A 26,029-nucleotide genomic window follows, 5' to 3' on the forward strand; every position below is an offset into this window, starting at 1 on the left:
TCTGAATAGATACATATGTATGTATAACTGAATCACTTTGCTGTACACTTGAAACTAACACAACATTGTTAATCAACTATGCTCCAATATAAGATAAAAATTTTAAAAAATATCCTTTGCCCATGAGTTGCCCAGTGGAAGGGGCCTCTGAATTGGGTTGTACCTCTAGCTGCTAGTTATCCCCACTTACTCTAAATATCTTCCCTTTTCATTTCCTTTGTATGTATCTGTCATCTTTCCTTTGGTGGGTTTCCAGTCCTGCATACTTCTGGCCTGCTATTTCTTCACGTTTTGCCTACCCTCTAGTATCATTCAATACCCAGTCATTTGATAAATGTTTACTAAATGATTCCTTTTATACTAGAACATTCCCGAGAAGTAAATTGTTTTATTCAACTTGTTCATGTTTTTATTTCTAGTGGTTCTTTTCACACTTGAAAGTAAATTAGGATCTTGAACTTGAAGAAATCTGAGAACCATAATGCCTGGCCTAAACTGATGATTGCATGCTATGTAGCATATCTATTGCCACTCACCCCTGAGTTGATCATCAGTGATAACCTAGAGCAATGGTCTTCAGTCTAATGTGGGTCAAGTTCATACTACAACTCTGAATGCATTCTGTGGCCCTTAGAATCCTCCAAAGCCTCCATTAGACTACTGGGTCACTTTGTGCAGGAGTGATGGATCTGATTTATTCTATGTAGTCCTGTTAATGAATTGAATGTGTTAAGGGCATATCTAGTATATCGGTTGACTAATGGTGATTTTAAGTGTAGTACAGAATCAGGTGAAGATTCACCCAGTTTTCTCTTCACCTTAATCTGAGGATGGCCAAGGAAGAAATGAGGTGTGGTGAGCGAGAGTGTGTACATGTATACCTGCTAGAACTATCAGCCTGCTTGATTTAAAACAAATATAAAGGATAATAATAATAGCCTTTATTTGGCTCTTGGTGGGTGGAGACACTGCTTTGAGAATTCGCACAGCCCTTTGTTTATGTGCTCTTATAATACTCATTTTAACGATGAGACCAAAGCATAAACAATTTAAATAACTCATCTCAGTTCACATAACACCCAGGTGTTTGGAGATGGAATTTGCATTCATGGCACTTAGTAACAGTGTCTGTGAATTCTGTCACATGCTAAAGCTATTCTTTCTTAGTTTCTTGTGCAAAGAGTTCAATATAGACATTCATAAATCCAGTGTATTCTAATTTAGACAGTTTGTAGAACTTAAAAATATCATTGAATGTTTATCATAGCTTTCAAATTTTAAACTTATTGAAATGAAATATAGAAAGTGAATATTTTATAAATTTATTTATTTTAGACTGTGTTGGGTCTTCATTGCTGTGCATGGGCTTTCTCTAGTTGCGGCGAGCAGGGGCTACTCTTCATCGTGGGGCGCGGGCTTCTCATTTCGATGGCTTCTCTTGCTGCGGAGCACGGGCTCTAGATGCGTGGGCTTCAGTAGTTGCAATGCGTGGGCTCAGTAGTTGTGGCTCGCGGGCTCTAGAGCGCAGGCTCAGTAGCTGTGGCACATGGGCTTAGTTGCTCCTCGGCATGTGGGATCTTCCCGGACCAGGGCTCGAACCCGTGTCCCCTGCATTGGCAGGCAGATTCTTAACCACTGTGCCATGAGGGAAGTCCTAGAAAATGAATATTTTAAAATAATGTATTATCATTGGAAAAACTCTTCATTTGTATATTCATAGAGGTTTAATTTTCAAACAGCAATACTTTTTGAAAGTATTTAAAATTCCTCTTCATATTATTCAGTGCATTGTCATCTTGGAAAAAAAATTAACTTGGCATGATAAAAATCCCCTAAATTAACTCCAAATTAGTTATCTAAACATGAAATTCAAGTAACATTTGCTTGTACACTACTTAAGAATGTATCTTATTTTATTCATCATTAATGGCTATAATAGTCCCAACAAAGAAAATGCAGGTGATGTTGGTTTGATGTGTAATGGATTTTGTTCCTAGGATGTGGATAAAAACAAGAACAAAAACTATTCAAAATTAATGAATAGCCCCACCTGCTATGGAGCAGATGTACAAACTGGGAAGTATTGTGTGTGTATCCATTGTCATCTTAGCTGATTCCTTTGTCCTAAAGCATTAGCTAGGTTTGGCTTTCACCAGTAAATAGATAGATAGATGGATAGATAGATAGATAGTTGGATAAATGGTGTTCAGATTGACTTATTCTCTGCTGTGCTCAGAATAAAGAAAGGAATTCAGAATATAAGAGAAATGGGCAACTGAAAGCCCCTGTGTATACTTACCCTGTGTTAAAGAAGTGTATATAAAGAGTTCTTAACAACATTGTTCCTAGGCTGTGGTCTCTTTATTTCTTGTGACTTGGTAGATCTTCAAGAGCTGTAATAAAAATGATCCTAAACCATAGTTTCTTTAGGATGATGAACGCAGCAAATATCCATTAACAAATACCATGTCCAAAGGCATCATGCCAAAAGTGGGTGGTCAGTGGGCAGGCTGGATCAGAACCACTTGGGACACTTAAAGACAAAAATATTCCTGGACTTCTCCCCCAGAGATGCTGATTTAGTAGGTCTGAAGTTATGCCATCAGAACTCTATGTTCTCAGAGATGTCCGTGATTAGGAATCGGTTGAGAAGTGTAGTTTTCAACTGGGGGTGACATTTGGCAATGTGTGAAGTCATTTTTGGTTTTCAAAACTGGGAGGGTGTGTGTGCTATTGGCATCTAATGGGTTGAGGCCAGGAATGCTGCTAAGTATCTTACAATGCACAGGATGCACAGGACACACTTGTGTACCCACAAAATGAAATTATCCAATCTAAATTGTCAGTGGTGCCAAGGTTGAGACATGCTGGTCTAGAAAATAAAGATATATCCTTAGAGTCCATAATTAGGGTGAATAAAAGATGCACAAAAATACCATTCATTCTTAATAAAATAAATGGCATTAGTCCAAAGACTCAAAAAATTAAGCAAAATCTCAAAAATGTTTTACCTTGAGATTATCAGTTAATGGTATGACTGGAGACATTCCAGCTGAAAAAGTATGTGAGAAACATCTAGCAACTGGTAGGATATTTGTATTGGGGATTATCTGCATAGATTATGCCTGTATTTTAAAAAAATAAATAAAAATTTTAACTGATCCTGAAATGTTAGCAAGGGAAAAAATGTTTACTTGTAAAAAGCAGAAATTCCTTTTAAAATACTGACTGAAGTGAAAAATTGGGCCATTTACATAAGTGCCATTTAAACAAGTAAACAAAAATCAAATCTAGGAAAAGTTCAGATGATTTTTTTGGTGGTTTTGTCCTTTTTTGTCCTCCTATTACTCTTTTTTTTTTTTTTCCAGTTGTTGATTTTTTTTTTTTTTTTTGGAGTATAATTGCTTTACAACGTTGTGTTAGTTTCTGCTATACAGTGAAGTGAATCAGCTATATGTATACCTATATCCCCTCCCTCTAGGACTTCCCTCCCACCACCCCTCCCCACCATCCGGCCCATCTAGGTCGGTCGTCACAGAGCACCGAGCTGAGCTTCCTGTGCTTTATAGGATGTTCCCGCTAGCCATTTATTTTATGCATGATAGTGTATATATGTCAATCCTAATCTCCCAATTCGTTCCACCCTCTCCTTCCCCTCCTGTGTCCACATGTCCGTTCTCTATGTCTACATCTCTATTCCTACCCTGCAAATTGGTTCATCTGTACCATTTTTCTAGATTCCACATATATGCATTAATATACGATATTTGTTTTTCTCTTTCTGACTTACTTCACTCTGTATGACAGACTCTAGGTCCATCCAGGAATGAAATTGGGTCATTTGTAGAGATGTGTATTATTATTCTTTTACAGATTCTCTTTTCTAGTTTTGTATCATCTCTAGAGATCAAATGCTCACAGGCAGGACATACAGAAAATTACTGAATGTTATTTTGGTTGCTGTCAATGCTGGGTTTGGATTAATAACGAAACCAATTAAATTCTCAAATACCTCCACTGACAACAATAAATGTTTAATTTCCAGAGAGAAATAAGGTTAGCTATGTTGAACACCTTTTGCAATCACCGTGATAACCAAACTTTTCAAACATTGGGGAATTCTGCTATTTTGTCCAAGAACCAGCAGCAGCTTGATTTAATTAAAATAATAACAGAAGAATCCATGTTTTTTTAGCTGTCTCATGCATCTCTGGTAATAACCAGTCGGCAGAAATGACGGAATGCCTCAAGCAGACAAATGGCATGCCTCCCCTTGTGCAAGAATGTACAGTACCCTGTCATGATGACTGCACCTTCACTGCTTGGTCCAAGTTTACACCCTGCTCCACGAATTGTGAAACAACTCGAAGTAGACGGCGACAGCTCACAGGTAGGGTGTGCTTTTCATTCTTTAGCTTCAGGCAAGTGATGCTCTCCTGAACTGATCAAGGAGAATATAAGTTCCAGAAGGATGGGAAATTGTATCAGGTCTCTCCCCTCCCCTCCCCTCCCTGCCATTATGCATCCTCATTGCCAGTGCTTGGCACATAATAGGTACTCAATTTATACTTGTGAAACAAATGAAAGATGTGAACCATTCCAAAGCTATGAAGTTCTTCTCTATACAGCTTTATAATCTTTGTAGTCATAAATGGCAATATATCCACCAACTTCCTGGAGTAGTTAATGGCAGAGTTTCTGGTGTTTTTCATGCCAGGATCTCAGCAAGCTTGAAAGCAATCTCTGATTTGTAAAGAACATCAAAGGCAGATCTCACCTATGTCATTATCTTTTGCCATTAACTTTTAAGTAACTTGATATTTTAAAATTTTAGTGGTGGAAGGCAAAAATTGAATTACAGGGACTTCCCCTGGTGGTGCAGTGGTTAAGAATCCGCCTGCCAATGCAGGGGACACAGGTTCAATCCCTGGTCTGGGAAGATCCCATGTGCCACGGAGCAGCTAAGCCTGCGTGCCGCAACTACTGAGCCTGCGCTCTAGAGCCCACAAGCCACAACTATAGAGCCACATGCCACAACTACTGAAGCCCACATGCCCTAGAGCCCACGTGCTGCAACTACTGAAGCCCGCGCACCTAGAGCCCATGCTCTGCAAGAAGAGAAGCCACCAAAATGAGAAACCGCACTGCAATGAAGAGTAGCCCCTGCTCACCACAACTAGAGAAAGCCTGTGTGCAGCGGGGAAGACCCAGCACAGCCCAAAAAAGAAAAAACAAATCGAATTACATACATAGATTCTGCTTTTGTGGTATATGCTAATTATTGGTTCTATTTACATCCTTGAAATTTAGTGGAAATTAAAGCAATGAGTAATTTAATCAAGGTCTTAGAGCAATTTTTGCCTATAATATACAAATAATTGATGTAGTAATATATCCTACTTCTTATCTAGATAAATATGGCAGAACTTCTCTTCGTTGAATGTTTTTTCATATTTGCAGAAAACTTAATTCAGGGAATGAAGAATCAAAGGAAAATGCCAAAATAATAATTGGGTTAATAAAATTGGTGTTGACATTGAAGAATTAAGCACAGATGACCATTTTTTCTCATGAGCAATTCAAGTGCTAATTCTCTCAGTTTCAAGACCTTTGTTTGAAAGCATTGCATACAAGATTGTTTTACATTTAACTCACTCTAATGGATTGACAAAATCCATGAGAGCCCTTAACAGGATTTCTGTGCACAAATCAGGAGCCCATTTGTAAGTACAGATGAAACGTATACTCACAAATAGAAACATCAAATTAAATGTTATACTTTGATATTTCTTCTATAAAATTTTGTTCATATATAATTTTATGCAACATTGCTTATGTTTCTAAGATAAAACAAATTTCTTATTCTCTAACAATATAATGGGATAGAATGTATATGACAGGAATAATTCCAAGTTCAGGGGCAATTTAATGGAACTTGGTTTTCATGTTCCTACATAATCCTTCAGAAGCCATTATCCTAGCAACTATGTCTATATCTTTGAGATGAGAGAGAATTTCCTTGAGAGGGAAAGAAAGTTTTTAATTAATGGCCAATTTTTTTTCTTTGTCTTGAAGGTTTGCTAATGATGTTTTGTACCTGTAAACTGAGAATGAAATAATTGAAAATCCTAGGATACTTATTCATTTTGCAACCAGTACAGTTTGTGTTATCGATTGTCAAAATTTTGATGAATTTGACTTTTATTTAACATATGCTTTTAAGGTAAATACTGAAGAACTGTTATATTTTTCCTTCCAAACTCTATCCTAAGAATTACATTAATATTTAGAATTTCTTTTCTAAATTATTAACTGCTATGCTTTTGCCTAGCTGATTGATCTTTGTATGTCTCAGTATCTAGATGACACCTAAACAACTGGCTAATTTCATGAAATACATGAGTTGTTAAAATCAATCAAATGAATTATATAGTAGTGTCAACTGAAAGAAAAATGCACAGTGTGAGAGTTGTGAGTTAAGGTTTATCCAGGGGCTTACTGAGGACTGTTGCCCCGGAGACAGCCTCTTAGATAGCTCTGAGGGACTGCTCCCAAGAGGTAGGGGAGAAGGCTAGTTTATATGTGATTTTGTTGTTGTTAAGAAATATATGCAGTCACCATACATCTTGGTAGAAACTTACTGCTAGTCACAAAGAACAGCAATCTCAAGGTAATGATCATAGTGCTTTCTATGTATGGGAAGATACAAGAAGTGGGGTTTATTTAAATTCTTCCTGAAATGCATCTAACTATCTAAGGGTCTGTTTGTTCAAAGCAGAGTATCCTTTTATTGTCTTTAATTTCCTCTGTTAGAAGCACTGAGTGTATGGTCAGTCAGTGACTGCAGTGGGTTAATCTTTGTGGACTTGGATGGAGAATGACATATTCTTTGCTCTTCTTTTGTTGGAAGTTCCCCCATTTTGGTCATAAATTCAACCAAAGTTTGAGAGCCATTTCATTACCAATTTGTCCTAGGGCCCTACGTCAAGGATTTCATAGGATTTCGTTGATAGACCACTCAATGTGCTATGACTGAATTGGGCCCTTCTAATGGTAACCATAAAGGTCTCTGGACCACCTGTCTTACTAGTCTGTTATGGTCCAGGAGATGATTCTCCCTGATGGTTTCTTCCCATATCTAGAGTTACACTATTATGATCATTTTAATTCTATATAGAACTATATATTCGATCAATCATTTCAAATCTCTTAGTCATTACTACTTTTGTTGGAGACTCAGTTGTAGATTTGGTAATGCAAGAATAAACAATCTTATAAGCAGAATACAAGTTCTACAGCTAGAAGTATTAATAAGGTCATAGTGAGGATTTATGCCATGAACTTCCAGCATCAAACCAGTTCTTGAGATCACCAAAACTAGGGAGCAGATTGTTTAAGGCAGAAATCTGATTTTTTTTTATGTGGGTCATTAAATGTGTTCTATTACAAGCCCAACAGAGTCATTAAACTTAAATGACTGTTGCCTGGTGTTACCCATATAAATCCATTCCATAACTGAGGAAGAGTCCCTCCTGATAAGTGGGAGGTTATGTTTTTTGAATTAAATTTAGCTCATTGTTCTGATTGAGCTTCAGTAACTTTGATAGAAAATTCATATTTATGTTAAAATAAATTTTCTAAGGGACCATCCAATCAGATCCTTGGAGAGGAGAAATCCACCAAGGTGAACCAGAAGTACTGGACGTAGGTAATTGACCATAAACCAAAAAATGAGATAGATTTTTAAAAATTTGCATAAGATTGTGCCCATGATAGAAAAACATTTGGTTCACATGTAAAAATCCAAGAAATCAAGATCCGGCCTGGCATCTTCGAATAACTATCTGCTTCTGATGCCCTCATCTCTTCCTGCTATGGGTATGGTTTTTTTCTGTTTGAGTATTGTGTCAAGGTGAGTTTGAGGTTAGCAGTCCTCTCTATAGACTAGTCCAGTGCCAGGGCCCTTTTTAAATGGGAAATATGAATCTAAGAGTCAATTCCCTTTAGTCTTGTTGTGCATGAGCTACTTAAGAGTACCTGATAAGGGTCTTTCCATCTAAGCTGAAGAGAGTCCTTTAAATGTTGTCTTTTCCAGTATATATTCTTCTGGTTGTAGTCATAGGGTATCCGATCTTTATCCAAACACAGATTACTGTGATAAACTTCAGAAACAAGCTAAAAATGTTCTTTTAACAAGTGACTTAAACTTTTGTGATAATGTAACATAACAACAGGAGCCATCTAGGAAGTGAGTTTCAGGCAGTAAATACCAAAACCTTATAGATAATTAATAGCACTAGAACTTGATATCTATAAACATATTTTAGTGAAACATATTTTTTCTCTAAAGTCATCCTCATTTCCACCAAATATAGTCAAACTAAGACTAACTTGTTTGCAAAATAAGTCTGGTTTCAATAAACTTGGCCTAATTATTTACATAAGTGTACCAAGAATAGCAGTCGATTATATAGGCTCTTTTAAATTTGTTTTTTTGAAGCTTGTCATAAACAGTCCCTGACTGAACTTTATTAAGGCTTCTCAAGGCCACGATAATAATGCCTAGGACTTGCCATCAGATTTACATGTATAGGTTTGGGTGAATTCCTCCTTTCTCAAGGTCCCCAAAATATCTTGAGGGTCCTTTCTTATTCACCTGATAAGGATGCTGGGAACCCTGCAAATAAGGTACTAGGCTGTTTCTCTAAGGGGCTTTATGGCTCCATAAAGTCCATCTTAGTTCTTTAAAGCTGACTTCTTATATCCGATTCTATGTATATTCTCAAATAAGGCATTCCAGTCAAAGCTATGTTAATATAACCAGTGTTGCCATTATACCCTGTCAAATGGAGAAGAGATTTTTATTGAACTTATGCAAATAACTATATTTCCATGAAAATAAGAATAAGGAGTTTCCACTTCTAGAGAGATCAGGAAGAGAGAAAAAGATAAATGTTTCAATTCTGCTTATTACAAAGGTATAATTTATCAAATTGTTGTTAGTCATAGTATAAGAGGAAAGATTTCCTTATATCAAGAAAACAAAGAGAAACAGTAATATTTTAGACAAAAAGTCATAAAAATTATAACCATATTCATCAGTTCATTCAGTCATATGCAATTAAGTTTTGTTGATCTTGATCTCCTGTTAACAATTTTATGAAGTGATCAGATTTTTCATTAGAATTCTTTAATTTCATACCCCGTTCAGCAGTATAATCTGAAAGCTATCAGAAACCTGTAATTGTCAAAAAAAAAAAAAAAAAAGTCCTTCTGTGACTCTTCTTAAAGATGAAAAATTTTAATAAAAGCAACAGAATAAAATAACTATACATGAAAAAGACTTAAAATGTCATAGTTAAAGATATGATTACAATTGACAAAGAAATTTGGTTATTTCTGTTACACACAACATTTTAAGATAATTGGACTATGATAACATTATAGTAGGACATCTGAATTTTAGGAATTTCCTAGAACTTCTAGAATATTTATATTGATAACATTTACTCATACAATATTACCTAAGGTTTATCATCATTTATTTAACAATGTTAATCATGTAATTTAATAAACCAAATAAACCTAATTAGTTTAATATCTTTCTTTGAGATGTTTCAGGGTCCCTCGGAGACATGTCAACATTAGCTAGAGGTCATAACAGAGAAATTCAAATTCTAGTTTTGCACCAGCTTATTTTTAATATTAGAATTCTTTCAGCCAATTAAGTTCATTTTAATCTTTGCTAGCCTTGGTCATACATCAAATTCTTTCTCAGGGTTTCTTTTCATAAGCCTATAATTTGCATTTTTTCTTCCAGATTGTGTCCTATGCTTTCCCTTGCTCTTTTTTTCATTTTCTCTTAACCTCCCTTTAGGACAAAATTACTTTGTTTTCCCTTAACAGAATGCATTTCCTTTTCGTTTACCCTTTGAAAAAGTTTTCTTGCATACAAAGATGTTTTATTTATTTTAGTGGTTCTAATTACACATATTAATCAGAATTCTCAACCCTTAAAAACCCCAATCTCTAGCGAAAACCCCAATCTCTAGCGAAAACCAAGAAGTCAGCAGTTCTGAACAGTTTGTCACCTGAGCATGCCTGATTGGCAAACTTATGAATATATTCCATTACCTCTAGAAACACATTTTTTCACAGTGTAATTTTTCCTCAGTGTGGTATAAGACATGTGACCAATAAACCAAACATCTTTAGGTTTTTTTTTTTTAATAGGAAGACAAAAGTAGATAAATTTAGACTTGCTTAGCAATTAATTTCCCAGTATTTTCTATTATTTGGAAATGATCTAGACATTCAATGAATTCCCATCATTTAACTTAGTAAAACTCTAAAATTTCAAGTTACTGAAAGATCTGGAGAAACTATTTTTAAGTAGACATACAATAAGACATAATTGTTCTTAAAGCATTCACCTAAAAAAGTCAGCCCATTTGGATCTATATTTCTTTACGAAAATATTAGTTTTCTTACTGACAAATTTTGTTAGAGATAACGTGATCTTATTTGACATTTAGTAAACAGGTACAATAAAAGTTTTACATATAATATTCTTAACTCTAAAGATAGGACTCTTTTAGTTAAACCAACAAACTTGTTTTTATTGGGTAGAGATTAATCGTAGATCATGTCAACTACAAACTGGCACTTGCCATTGGCACTTGCCATCTACCTCTACAACGATTAAATCAGGAGCTACTGTAGCTGCTGACTTTCAACACCCCCTGAAAGGTGTTCAGGGTGGAGATCAGGAATGAGGCATTGTGTGCTCTGGGAAAAACAGGTCTTCAGATAGTTAGATATTTTCAGGAGATGATTTTATGAACCAAATTCTTGTATCTCCTCATATCTAGAAAAGCCCTAAAATCCTTCATGGTGACATCTGCTCCTTGTGACTAGCAGTAAGCTTCATGAGACTAGCAGAAACCTTCTGCAAAAAAATATGCACTTGATTGCATGTAGCCCCCTTCACCAAAATCATATATATACTGACCTTCCCCATTACCTCTTTGGAGCAGTTTCTCAGAGCTCTCTGAAATGCTGTCTCCCGAGCTTTAGTCCTCATTTGCCCCAAATAAAACTTCACTCACAGCTCTCACGTTATGCTTTTTTTTTTTTCAGTCAGCAATCGTGATCTTAAAAAAAAACATTCGGGTTAATTTGTATTGTATTTCTGAGAATGTATATAAGCATTTAATTTTCTTTAAGCCAATTAAATAGTTCTTTATTACAGTTTAATTTTGATAATACCATCACCAAAGGTAGAAACATATATCTATAATGTACACACAGACATATAAATAGGCACAACCAGAGATCGCATAGCCTCATTTTAAAACTTAAGTCATGAATCGGGTATTACGATATAAAACTTGCTAGTTTATAATAACAGTTGGAATAAGTTAACTCACTTGGGTTTTAAAAGGCTTCTTCCCCCCCCCCCACCCACACCCCCTTTTTTTTTTTTTTCAATCTCAGAAATTGGAGATAGTCTAGATAAGTGTTTCCTGAGAGGACCTGGTAAAACATTTACATCTCAAAGGCTCAGGGAGATAATTGTAAGCTCCTCCTAGAAGGACTTCTGTTCCCTTTGGGTCAGAATTTTGAAAAGATGTTTTATAAAGCTAGCTTCCTCTAACTGCATATGTAAAAGCCAGTTTTGGAATGTCAAGAGAGTCCCATCTTGACCTTTTTCAGGATGACATTTCCTTCATTTCCCAATTAACTACTTGCATGTATAAGCTCCTTATAAACGTAAACCTGTCAGGGTGTGAGTCAGAGGTTTATCTGGCACCACTTTCTTCTGATTTGAAGGCTTTGTTTCCCGTTTTAGTGTTGGTTTGTCAGGATAAAATTACTCTTGAAGACTGGTGGGCTGGTGTGCTGTTTGTGAGCTTCGCTCCTCTAGGTGGCACCCTAGAGTCATCTCAGCGCCTTCACAGGTCTCAGTTTCTCCCCCTGGCTGTATAAAATCTCCATGGAGACTGGAGCACTGGTTGGCCAATGTTATGTGTGCGTCCCAAGAGCAAATTTCTTTAAATTAATGAGTGGGTTACTCACACTGAATGGTGTGAGGGCTGGCCTCTGCCACTCCCATAAATTTCCCAGTTGACTGAGAAAACTGCAACTGGTTGGAAGGAGCTGTGTCCCTAATCTTCGGAGCTGAAAGCTCTCACATGGTAGCTTCACTTTTATTCAGACCAACTCTGTTAAGGTATTCAAGAAAGACACCAGGCTAGCCCCCTCCCTAATCACCTAGTCCAGACCACTTGGTGTCTTTCAACTGAGCAACCTCCTGCTGTCTCTCAACGGGGGTAACCCACTCAGTATCTTTCAAGTGAGCAAACTTTTCCCAGTATCTTTCGACTTGGTAACCCAGCTACCTCTTCTTGGACCTAAGTTCAAGGAAAACCTACTACTCATGGCAAGGAGTTTAACAACCACCAAATAAAACTCAGAATCAGCAATCAAGATGTGAGATCCAAGACCCAGGAGAGACATACCCAGTTGTCTGGACTCCCTGAGGAAGTGGACAAGCACAAGGGGCCCATGTTGGGACCAAGGCTCCAGATACTTGTAGAGTTCAGGCAGAGGAGAGAAGTCAGCTCTTGGTCCCTTTGTGGTCACCAAAACATTCAACTGAAAGAAAAATGCACAACATGAGAGTTGTGAGTTAAACTTTATCCAGGGTCTTACTGAGGACTCTAGCACAGGAGACGGCCTCTCAGATAGCTCTGAGGAAGTGCTCCAGAGAGGTAGGGAGGGAAGGCTAGTTTATATGTGATTTTGTTGCTGTTAGGGAATACATGCAGTCAGCATACATCTCAGTAGAAACTTACAGCTAGTCACAAAGAACAGCAATCTCAAGGTAATGATCATAATGCTTTTCTGTGTATGGGAAGATACAAGAAGTGGGGTTTATTTAAATTCTTCCTGAAATGCATCTAACTATCTAAGGGTCTGTTTGTCCAAGCACAGAGCATCCTGTTATTGTCTTTAGTTTCCTCTGTGTGAAACACTGAGATCACTGTCAGTCAGCAACTTCAATGGGTTCATCTTTGTAGACTTAGATGGAGAGCAAAATACTCTTCACTCTTCTTTTGTTTGCAGTATCATTGGTAGAAAAACAAGTAGTGAAAAATCTGCACTTCTCAAGCTTTATTTTTATTGTGATACTAATGCTTGTGTTTTGGTTTTTCCCCTGTAATTTGCTATTAAACTTAATAAGCAATTTCTAACATGAATGATAGTAAAAAGGGATGGGCTTAGACTGTAAAGCAATATGATTCTCTAACACAGACACACACAAAAGAGCGTTCAGACACAGGTACAAGCATCTTCATTGTATAGGGGACCATCTTTGGTGTTTATTTTTCTTTTTCCATTTTTTTAATCAGAAACCTTAATTTAATATCTGGGTGTTTTGTGTGTTGTATGCAAACTAGATAATCATGGGTTTCAGATTTAGTGATAATTAAAGCAGTTGTTTATACAATGCTGTAAATAATCTTTCAAATAGTATAATCTATCTAGGTTATTCATATATATCTATATATTCAAAATAACTGGGTAACTAATACCTATTAAATATTGTAGTTTTTTGTTTCTGTGGAATCAGTTACAAATTTCCCTCTGACTTAAGAGGAAAAAAATGTCTTTAGAGTTGTAGTAGAGATTGATTTTTAAAGTACTGGCTGGTTCTGAATCCAGGGTTTAATACTGATTATGACTAGAATGTAATCAAAGTTAAGGACCACTGGTAATTTGTTTCTTATTGTGAAAACCATCTCTACATTAACTAACTTGCTCAAAGCCTTCTTCAAACAGTGATACCATGTAATTAAGAAGGATATCACAAATATAGAGACAGCATATATTTGTACGAAATATTTGTTCTGCCAGTAACTTTTGGTTACTTTGTACATGAACATTTTATTATTTATTCCTATTCTCTCTCTCTCTCTCTCTCATTTCTTCCTTCCTTTTTTTTCCCTTTTTTTAAAAAACTTTGCTCAATTATTCAAGGAACAATTCTTGTTTACCATCTATGTGTGCTAGGCCTTGAGAACACTGTAAGGGGATAGACATGACCCTAATTTAAGAGCTTCCAGTCTAATGAGAGATAGAGTTTTGCTACAGACAGTTACAACACAGTATAGTACCTGCTACAATAGCTGTTATATAGGGTGCTGTATTCGTTTTTTATTATTGCTTCTTTAACAAATTGCCACAAATTTGATAGCTTAAAACAACAAATTTATTCTCTTACAGTTCTATAGGTCTGAAGTCAGACATAGATTTTACAGGGCTATAAGCAAGATGTTGGCAGGGTAGCATTTTTTTCTGGCAGGTTTAGAGGAAAATGTTTTCTTTTCCAGCTTCTAGGCGCTGCTTACATTCCTTGGCTCATGTCTCCCTTCCTCCAAAGTCTTGAAATTCAGAAACATTACATCTGTTTGATCATTCTTTCATAGTTATTTTGCCTCTGATTCTTTACTCAGCCAGGAAACGTTCTCTGAATTTAAGATCATGTGATTATGTTGAACCCAGTAAGATAATCTCCTTATCCCAAGATCCACAAGCTTAGTCACATCTACAAAGTTCATTTTGCCATCTAAAGTAGCATGTTCACATGTTCCAGGGATTAGGATGTAAAAAATTCTTGCAGAGCCATCGTCCTGCCTACCACATGCTACACAAGTACATGAGAACACCTCTTCTAGAACTGAGATGAAGAGTGTATTCAAGGATGACTTTCTGGAGGGAGTGATCTATCAGTGTGGACCTAAAGGACAAATAGTCATTAGCTAGGAAATGGTGGGAAGGTAGAACTGGTGACAATTTCTGGAGTAGAACATGCAAAGGCCAGCAGTTAAATGGGTAGCTTCTAGGAACTAAAAAACGCTCAGTATTACTTATAACATGCCAGAGGCAGAGTGGTGCAACACAGTCGGAGGCAAACACAGACCCAGATCCTATGGAACCTTGATGACCAAGGTGAGGAGTCTAGACTTCATTCCATGAGCTGTGGTAAGTCACTGGAGAGTGTTAAATAGATGAGTCATGTGATCAGATTTCCAGGTTTGTAAGTTGGTCCTGGCTGCAGTGCAGGGAATAGATTGAAGGAAGTGAGTTATGGTGGCAATAAGATCTTGGAAGGTGGCATTATAGTGATTTAAGCTGGGGATTTGGAGGAGTGCTAAATGTGGGTGGTATCAGTCAGAATGGATACAGCGGACTGATTCAAGAGATATTTAGGTATTTGAAATGATAGACCTTTGTCATTAAACAGATACAGGTAGCACAACAGAATGATTCTAATGTGACACTCCAGTTTTTGATTCGGTCATATTGGTAGAACTGGGAAATGCAGGAGAAATAATGGTTGTGATGGTCAGAAGGTGAGTGTAGGTTTTGCCAGGTTGAGTGTGACTGGTTCTTTAGGTGTAGATTTCCAGTCTCTGGCTCAGAGGCTTGAATAAAAAATCTGGGCTGAAGATAATAATTAGGGATTTAAAGGTTATAGATGATTATTTAAGCTCTTTGGGTGGTGAAGGTGTAGGATCAGAAAAGAGAATCTAGGGCAGTGCCCTGAGGAAACCTATCAGTTAAGAGAGGTACAGAGGGAGAAGAATTCAACAAACAAACAAAAAAGGTGTACCCAGGGAGATGGTGAGGGTGTGGAGTTAGGGGTGAAGGACATAAAGGTAAGGTGTGATGAAACTTGGAAAAGATATTTCAAGAATGATGGCATAGTCAACACTCAGAACTATTGTTGAATGATCAGGTCTGAAAGATAAGATGTAAAAGATAGTTCATGACTTTATTACTTTGGCAAGAGTAAGTGCTTTTAAGGAATAGGTAGACTCAAAATCTAGGGTTAAGTGTGTTGAGAATAGAATGGAAATATAAGAGATGGAGACAACGGTAACTTTGTGGACATTCGAAAAGCACCAGAGACTTGGGTTACATGTTAAATGCTGATAAGAAGGCGCCAATCCTCCTCACCCATTGATGTATCTCTCATGCAGTAAAATCTCACAGTGGTGATAGATGCTCTGCTCCTCAAATTTATTCTCAGGAAGTGCCCCTAATGGTAGAGGCAAGTGAATACTTCCTCCCAGAGGGACAGTGGTGTGGCCGAAGCTTCTACAAGATCATTTCAGGTCCGACAGGAATCCTTATTTATTGTGGCCATAAGCATCACAGAAGGCATAAAGCCAATCGTCCAGGTGACAACTGTAGAATTGCTGTGTGTAAAGTAAACTAACTGACAATAAGAAAGTAGTCTGTGCATCAGCTTATTGCAAGCATTTCCAAAACAGCCATAAAGACTGGAGATAAACTAATAAAGCTGCCTATTTTTTTTTTTTAATATAACCAGCCAAGACTCTCACTAATGACCCATTAATAAGGAAACAAAGTGGAATTATTAGATCTAGGAAAACTTTTAAAAATCTAGAGGAAGTGTGTTGGTAGCAAAGTTGAGTCAAGTTACAGGCCATCTTGGAATCCATTAAACATGATGATCAAGTACTCACAGCTTTGAAAAATGACTCTGCCTTGTCATTACTCAAAGTTGGGATTACACCTAAAGGGTCCGTCAAAGTCAACTGGTAAGGTAAGGTCATATTCTAAAATACATAACCTAAAAAGGTCTCTCAAAGTGCAAGTCATACCTTTTTCTCAGATTAAATTTTCCAAAATGAATTGAGCATTTATGTCAATCTATTGTTTCTGTCAGCATTTGTGAGCTGCCTGATAAGAGGAACCAAAATAAGTTCCAGTTTGTCCACCACACACCAAGTGACACCCAGGCTCACTCCAGGGCCATTGTCTGGGAGGATATCATTTTGTTCCTTGAATAAATAAACTGCTTTTAAACAGTTACTTGAAAAAAAGGGAAGGACTTAATACTTACACCATTTTGTTCATTTCCCTGGTAACCATTAGTTTCATGGAAAATGGAGACAAGGTAATCTCTCTGTTTTTTATCAACAAATTATAGGGAAACCAATATTAAATACGTCAAGGACTTTTCTATCTGTTGGGCCACTGTAGCAAACATCTTCTAAGTATTTTTTGCCTCTCTCCAACATGAGACCTCTTTTTTTCAAATTAACTTAAATTTCACAGTTGCTGTGGGAATTGCTTTCATTGTCCTAGGATTTCCTTCTGTGTTAAAAAAAAAAAAAAAAAAAAAAAGAGTGTACAAAATAAAGGCTTTATTTTATTTAAGACTTAATAGTCTAAGAGCTTTTAAATAAAATGTGAGCAACTTATAACAAAACAGCAGATGTGAAATTAATACATCAATGTCTCTCATTGGAACAGGGAAAAGCAGGAAGAAGGAGAAATGCCAGGATGCTGACCTGTACCCTCTAGTGGAAACAGAACCATGTCCTTGTGATGTGTTTACATCTCATCCTTACGGAAATTGGTCAGATTGCATTCTTCCTGAAGGCAGAAGGGCGCCTCAGAGAGGATTGCGGGTACAAGGAGACAGCAAAGAATGTGGAGAAGGCATGCGTTTTCGAGCAATAGCCTGCTCTGATAAAAATGGAAGACCTGTTGACCCCACCCACTGCAACAGCTCTGGTAAGGAGATGGGTGAGGAGTAACAGATGAGAACATTGACATACAGCCTAGGAGGGGCATCCCAGGTCTAGAATTGGTAGCCTCGTTCCTTAGTAATTACTTCAGTTCTTCTTTGTCAAAAACACACCACCTCTCATAAAATGTGGACATATGAAATACACATATCCATATCACACTGATTATCTGGAATGTGATCGTTTGGGATCTTTGACTCACCTCACTCTATACTTCACCTCTGGCCACTTGTTTCCTGGCGGTGAGCTCAGTTGCTCTTCCTCTAAGAAAGCCAAAGCCCAATGCAAATGAATATATTTTACAGTGTTTATTGGTACTCTGATCATATATATAGAAGGCATCAGTCCTTGAATTTCTTATAAGGATGTTGACAAAATACCAATGAAAAAGTTAATTGGAGGTCAATGAAAAAGTTAATAAACATAAATGTTTTATGGTACAATGTGTAAGTATACCCAAATTTATAGACTTAAACTGTAGAAAAGGAATTAGGCAATCTGGCAGAATTTTTGAGTTGTTAATCAAGGAGAAGACTGTCTTTTTTATTTATTTATTTTTGAACGTTGGGATAACTTAAAAGATATGGGGATCAGAGAAAGGAATGATGATTAAATACAGCTGGGGTAAACATTTGATGGAAGAGGCTGAGACTAATGATTACAATGGAGCTTATGAATTTCCTGCTCTATTTTTTGGTTTTTAATTACCTTAAGAAACTGAAGTTAGGGATTTTATAGAAGGTATGGATAGAGAGAATTTATGTTGGAATGGCAAACTCTAAAAAGAAATGATAGATTTTTGTCTCTGTCATCAAGGTCTTATATTCTAATAAGCTTCATAATAATACCAGAAATAGCAAATTGAATTCACTTTTAGCACACAAGTAAATCATAGTTCATCCTTATTCTTCATTTCCAATGTATCAGCTCGTTTTAGTTAGGATACACCTGGATCATTATAGGAATGCAGTTTAAGGTTTAACGATTTCTAATTTGTGTCATCATTGCTCTGCTTCCTAGGTTAGTCTACAGAATTGCATTCAGTGATTTTACTTTCAGAAACATTAAACACATCACAAGCAAGTAATGGACCCATTTTACAGAGGCCAAAGTTGGTTTGCTCTGGTCTTTGTTTTTCATCTTTAATATACATAATGGTTTATTTTTAAATTTTTTTCTTGAAATATATTTGACATATACACCTTGAATTTATACAATGCTATAACATATTAGTTCAAGACATTTATAGGTTGTAATATGATTGTAATTGTAGTGATAATTAATACCTATAACTTTATATAGTTATCATTTCTTTTTAGTGATTGGAATAATCTAGTCTCAGCAGGTTTGATTATAATACAATATTGTTGTCCGTATTCACTGTATTGTGCATTAGATCTCTAGGACTTATCTACTACTCATTCCAAGTTTGTACCATTAAACAAACTATTCTATCCCTGTCTATCCCTCTGTTCCCATCCCCTGGAAACCACCATTTTACTCTGCTTTTATGAGTTTGGCTTTTTTAGATTCCATGTATAAGGGATATAACACGGTATTTTTCTTTCTCTGTCTGACTCATCTCACTTAGTATAATATCCTCAAGGTCCATTCAGATTGTCACAAATGGAGAATGTTTTTCTCATGGCTGAATAATAGTCTATTATGTATATACACTACAAATTCTTAATCCATTCATCTGTTTATGGGTGCATAGATTGTTTCTAAATCTCGGCAATTGTGGATAGTGCTGTAATATTCGTGGGAGTGCATACATCTCTTTGATATCCTGTTTTTATTTCCTGTGGGTATATACCCAGAAGTGAAATTGTTGGATCATATGGTAGTTCTATTAATTTTTTAAGGAACCTCTATATTGTTTTACATAGTAGCTGCACCAATTTACATTTTCACCAACAGTGTGCAAGTATTCCCTTTCTCTACATCCTCATTAACACTTATTATCTCTTGTCTTCTTGTTGCTATTCTAAAAGGCGTCAAGAGATAGCACATAGGGTTTTGATTTGCATTTCCCTGATGATTAGTGATGTTGAGCATCTTTTCATGAACCTCTTGGCCATTTGGTTGTTTTCTTTGGAAAAAGTCTATTTAGGTTCTCTGCCTAGTGTTTAACTGGGTTGTTTGTTTTTTGTTATTAAGTTGTGTAAGATTCTTTATATATTTTTGGATATTAACCCCTTATCCAATATATGGTTTGCAAATTTCCTCCCATTCCATAAGTTGCCTTTTCATTATGTTAGTTGTTTCTGTTTCTGTGCAAAATCTTCTAAGTTTGTTGTGATTCTATTTGTTGACTTTTACTTTTATTGTTTATGCTTTTGGTGTCATATCCAGAAAATCATTGTCAAGACCACTATTGAGGAGCTTCTTTTCTACATTTTCTTCTAGGAGTTTTATGGTATCAGGTCTTATGTTTAAGTCTTTTATCCATTTCAAGTTAATATTTGTGAGTTGTGTAAGATAAGGGTCGAATTTCATTGTTCTACATGTGTTTATCCAGATTTCCCAGCACCATTTTTTTTAACATCTTTATTAGAGTATAATTGCTTTACAATGGTGTGTCAGTTTCTGCTTTATAACAAAGTGAATAAGTTATACATATACATATGTCCCCATATCTCTTCCCTCTTGCATCTCCCTCCCTCCCACCCTCCCTATCCCACACCTCTAGGTGGTCACAAAGCACCGAGCTGATCTCCCTGTGCTATGTTCCCAGCACCATTTTTTGAAGAGACGATCACTTCTCCATCAGGTGGTCCTGGCTCCCTTACCAAATATTAGTTAACTGAATATGTGGGGGTTTACTTCTGGGCTCTCTAATCTAGTCCATTTGTCTGTGTCTATTTTTATGCTTGTATCATATTGTTTTAATTACTGTAGCTTTGTAGTATAGTTTAAAATCAGGAAGTGTGATACCTCCAGTTTTGTTCTTTCTCAGGATTTATTTGGCTGTTTTGGGTTCTTTGTGGTTCCTTAAAAATTTTAGGATTTTTTTTTCTATTTCTGTGAAGAATGCCACTGGAATTTTGATAGAGATTGTGTTGAATCTATATATGATTTTGGGTAGTATGGACATTTTAACAATATTCTTATCCATGAGTAAAGGATGTCTTTCCATTTCTTATGCCTTCTTCAGTGAAGTCATAATTTTCATTGTACAAATCTTTCACTTCCTCAGTTACATTTATTCCTAGATATTTTATTGTTTTTGATGCTATTGTGAATGGGATAATTTTCTTTATTTTTCAAATGTTTCATTATTAGCGAATAGAAACAACACTGATTTCTTTATTTTGATTTTTATATCCTCCAACTTTACTGAAATCGTTGATTAGTTCCAACAGTTTTTAGTTGAATCTTTGCAATTATCTGTATACAAAATAATATCATCTGCACATAGCGACAGCTGTACTTCTTCCATTCTGATTTGGGTATCTTTTATTTCTTTATTTTGCCTAATTGTTCTAGCTAGACTTCTGATACTATATTGAATAAGAATGGTAAGAGTAGGCAACCATGTCTTGTTCCTAATCTTAGAGGAAAAGCTTTCAATTTTTTTTTACTGAGTATAACGTTAGCTCTGGGTTTGTCATAGATGGCTTTTGTTATGTTGAGGTATGTTCCTTCTATACACAATCTTTTGAGTTTTTTTTTAAAATAAATTTATTTATTTGTTTATTTTTGGCTGTGTTGGATCTTCGCTGCTGCACGCGGGCTTTCTCTGGTTGTGGCAAGCGGGGGCTACTTTTCATTGCGGTGCGCGGGCTTCTCATTGCAGTGGCTTCTCTTGTTGCGGAGCACGAGCTCTTGGCACACAGGCTCAATAGTTGTGGCTCGTGGACTCTAGAGTGCAGACTCAGTAGTTGTGGCGCACGGGCTTAGCTGCTCTGCGGCATGTGGGAGGGATCTTCCTGGACCAGGGCTTGAACCTGTATCCCCTGCACTGGCAGGCGGATTTTTAACCACTGCATCACCAGGGAAGTACCTCTTTTGAGGTTTTTATCATGGAAGGATGTCGTATTTTGTCAAATCCTTTTCTGTACCTATTGTGATGATCATGTGATTATTTTCTTTCATTCTATTAATGTGATGTAATACGTTTATCAGTTTGAACCATCTTTGCATCCCAGGCTCATGGTGTATAATCCTTTTAGTGTGCTCCAATTCAGTTTGCTAATATTTTGTTGAAAAATTTTGCATCTATATTCATTAGTAACATTGGTCTATAGTTTTCTTGTAGTGGCTATATCTGGCTTTGGTATTAGGGTAATACTGGCCTTGTAGAATGAGTTAGGAAGTGTTCCCTCCTCTTCAATTTTTTAGAAGAGTTTGGGAAGGATTGGCATTAATTATTCTTTAAATGTTTGGTAGAATTCACATGTGAAACCGTCTAGTCCTGTGGTTTTCTGTATTGGGAGATTTTTGGTTACTGTTTCAGTCTCCTTCCTCATTATCAGTCTGTTCAGATTTTCTATTCTTCCAGATTCAGTCTTGGTAGGTTATATGTTTCTAGAAATTTATCTGTTTCTTCTAGGTTATCTAATTTGTTGGCATGTAGCTGGTCATAGTACTCTCTTATTTCTGTAATATCAGTTGTAGTGTCTTCTCTTTTATTTCTAATTTTGATTCTTCTGTTGTTTTCTTAGTCTAGCTAAAGGTTTGTCAACTTTATCTTTTTGAAAATCCAGCTCTTAATTTCATTGATTCTTTCTATTGTTTTTCTGGTCTCTATTTCATTTGTTTTCTCTCCAATCTGTATTTCCTTTCTTCTGCTGACTTTGGGCTTAATTTGTCCTTCTGGGTACTGGAGGTGTAAAGTTATTTACTTGAGATCTTTCTAATTTCTTAATACATCCATTTTATCACTATAAACTTTCCTCTCAGAACTGCTTTTTTTGCAGCATCCCCTAGGATTTGATATGTTTTCTCTCCATTTTCATTTGCTTCAAGATTTTTTTTTTCCTTTTTGATTCTTTGATCCATTGGTTTTCAGAAGTGTATTGCTTGGTTTCCACATATTTGTAGATTTTCCAGCTTTCTTCTTGTTGATTTCTAGTTTTATACCACTGTGGTCAGAAAAGATAGTATTTCAGTCTCCTCAAATTAGCTAAGATTTATCTTGGTCCTATCATGATTGAATATCCTGTATGCACGTGAGAAGAATGTACATTATGCTGCTGTTGGTTGGAATGTTCTATATATGTCTGTTAAGTCCATTTGGTCTAAAGTATGGTTCAATTCCCCCATTTCCGTGTTGATATTCTGTCTGGATGATCTATCCACTGCTGACACTGAGGTATTGAAGTCTCCTACTATTACTGTATTGTTGTATATTTCTCCCTTCATATCTGTTAGTATTTGCTTTAATATATTTAGGTGCTCCAATGTTGGGTGTGTATATATTCATGATTGTTATATCTTCTATGTATATTGACCCCTTTATCATTATAAAATGACCTTCTTTGTGTCTTGTTACAGTTTTTGGCTTGTTACAGTTTTTGTGGCTTGTTACAGTTTTTGGCTTGAAAGAAAGTATGGCTATGCCCACTTTCTTTTGGTTTCCACTTGCATGGAATATCTGCTGTCTCTTCACGTTGAGCCTCTGTGTGTTTTTAGAACTGAAAGAAGTTTCTTGTAGGCAGCATATAGTTGGATCTTGTTTTTCTGTTTTGGTTTTTTTGTGTTTGTGTGTTTGTTTTCTGTATGTTTGTTTTCACTGTTGTTGTTTTTTTATCTGCCCAGCCACGCTTTGCCTTTTGATTGGTGACTTCAGTCCATTTACGTTTTGAGTGATTATTGATATGTAAGGGCTTACTACTGCCATCTTATTGTCTGCCTTCTGGTTGTTTTGTACGTTCATTATTTCTTCCCCCTGTTTCTCCCTACCTTTATAAAGCAGTGGTTTTCCATAGTGGTATGTTCTGTCTCCCCCTTTTTATGTTTTGTGAATCTACTCTAGATTTTTGCTTTGTGGTTATCACCTCCTCTATGAAAGAGGTCACCACTGTCTACCTCTTCTGCCAGAGAGGTAGCCAGTGCTGCTTCCAAAAGCCCAGCCCCTTGTTTTTCATCCGTGGGGAGGGGAGGCCCCCTTGGAAATTTTCTACCTCTCCTCTGCTTCCAAACTCTTCTCTTTCTCACTCCAGTGGCATTTTGGAATCTCCCTTTAGGCAGGCTGGACTTCCAATCATTCTCTTCTCCATGGTTATCTGCCCAGTTTTGCACTCTCCAGGTTCGTTCTTTTCTAATCTCAGTGAGTGGGACTGGGACCAGTTTGCCAACTCCCTTGTATCAGCAACCCTCACTGAGATTCCCCTTGTTTATTTTTGGAAGCACAGGTGGACTAGAAACCTCCACATCCCTTTGTGAAATACGCAGAAGCACTTTTGTTTGGTAATAGATGTCTAATTAGTTGTTACAAAGAGGAAAGAGAAGAGAAGAGAGAAGAGAGACACCACCATGATGCTGATGTCACCTACATATTGGTTTATTAGTCATTTGATCAAAACCTGTATACTGATCACCTGCTGTGTACCGACTCTTCTTCTATGATTTGGGTATACAATTATGGGGAAATCAGGGACTTGTGCAGCTTATTGTCTAGTGGAAGATAAGGAAAAAAAACAAATTAATAAAAGGAATTTCAAGTCTTGATTAGCCCTTATGATACTGAACAGAAAATCTTGAGACTTTAGGGAAGTCCTCACTAAAGTGACATACATTTGAGATGTGAAGAGTGAGGTGACAACCATGTGAAAAGTACATACAAGTTAATTTCAGTTAGTGGGATAAGCATGTCCAGAGGATATAAGGCAGAAAAGAAGTACCGGCAAAAAAACACAAAGGAAGCCCTCAGGAATGAGGAGAGTTGTTTTGAAGTGCTGTGGAAGAAGTAGGCAGAATCTTGTGGGATAAAGCAAGGAGTCTGGATATAATTCAAGTGAAGTCATCAGGTGGGAAGAGTGGTAGATGATGTGATCCAAGTTAGATGTTTAAAAAAATTACTTTTGACTAGTGTGTATAGATTGGCTTCAATGAAGCAAGGATGCCATTGGGAGACTGTTGGAATAGTCAATGTAAGACATGATTTTAGTAAGACTTAGGATGGCAGTAATAGAGCAAATATAGTGTTAAGATAAAATTCAAAGATAGAATTAAGATTATTCCAAATGCCAGTCATCTTTTAAAAAATATATTATCTATCATTCATCTCTAATTTTTCAAGGGTTTATATGTGTGTATGTGGTGTTTAATTTAGAAATAATCATTTCAGGTTAGAAAACATATCCTCAAGGAAGAGGAGGCATTGAAAATGGAACCAATTTACAGAGCAATAGCAAAAGCTGTTAGAGAATCTAAAAGATTTTCACTGAATGAAAACAGTGCATTGATCAAGATTTACCAGAGACTTGCAACTTTTATGATATTTGTGTTAAGATACTTTTACATTACATTTTTCAAAAAAAAAGATTTTTAAAAACAGTAAATGAAAATACTCCCAATGGGTCACTTCTAAGGATAAGAGACATATCCATCTATCAAGGGAAAAGAAAATGTTTAATGGTCACTAATAGACATTTTTTTTAATATCCATGAGTATTAACTCACTATTAAGAATTCTGTTTTCATCCCAGACAAACTGAAGCAGAGAGCAATGACCTCAATCTGGCTTTCCTAATAAGAACAGTAAATGCTTTGCCCTTTTAAGCTCCAACATAGGTTTGTCTTCCATCTGCATTTGGAAGACACAAATGGGATTCCCCAACATAATATCAGAGAAATTTCCTCATAAGGATAATTATTCCTCATGCTGAGGTGTCCTAGGTGGCCCCTGCTGGTACATATAGCTGTGGGCAACACAGTTCACTAAATTCTGAATTATCTATGCTGATGGATTTCGTGGAAGATTCAAACCACAGATAGTACTAGCCAGGTCTCTTTGTCTTTAGGAATATCACTGAGGAGACCAGTAGTAAAATTATGCTTCATTAAAAAAACAAACAAACAAAAAAACTTCAGAGTGGAATTTGTATCTATATCATCTCAGCAATTGTTTGCTCCTACTGTGTTCCATCACTGCCTAATGTTAAAGTGTTGCATGTAGTTCCCAACTGTGTGTGACAACAGGGCAGATGTTGGCTCTGATTACCTAAATCAGTCAACAGAATAGCATGTGCCAAAATAAAGATACTTGAGGTGAATTACTTCCAACTATGTCTCTTATCCCAGTGATTTTTTTGGACAAAGAATAGGACATAAAAGTACCCCACACCTCAGCACACTTCATTCTTCTCGTTCCCTTTCCCTGCCTTCATCCCTCCCTTCACTGCAGTCTCTGCTCATAACAAGTCTTTGCCTAACTCCTCTAATAAAGCAAT

General features: G+C 36.5%; 1 protein-coding gene across 1 annotated transcript in view; it reads left to right on the plus strand.

Moving 5' to 3' along the window:
• Positions 1–26,029, plus strand: part of THSD7B (thrombospondin type 1 domain containing 7B) — a 1,122,472-nt gene that overhangs the window by 858,979 nt on the left and 237,464 nt on the right. The window contains exons 15-16 of the mRNA XM_057551976.1: positions 4,196–4,390; positions 17,353–17,616. Of these exons, the coding sequence (XP_057407959.1) occupies positions 4,196–4,390; positions 17,353–17,616 (459 nt within the window). The remainder of the gene's footprint in view (positions 1–4,195; positions 4,391–17,352; positions 17,617–26,029) is intronic.

This window comes from Balaenoptera acutorostrata, chromosome 8 (assembly GCF_949987535.1).
Source record: "Balaenoptera acutorostrata chromosome 8, mBalAcu1.1, whole genome shotgun sequence".
Lineage (NCBI taxonomy): Eukaryota > Metazoa > Chordata > Mammalia > Artiodactyla > Balaenopteridae > Balaenoptera > Balaenoptera acutorostrata.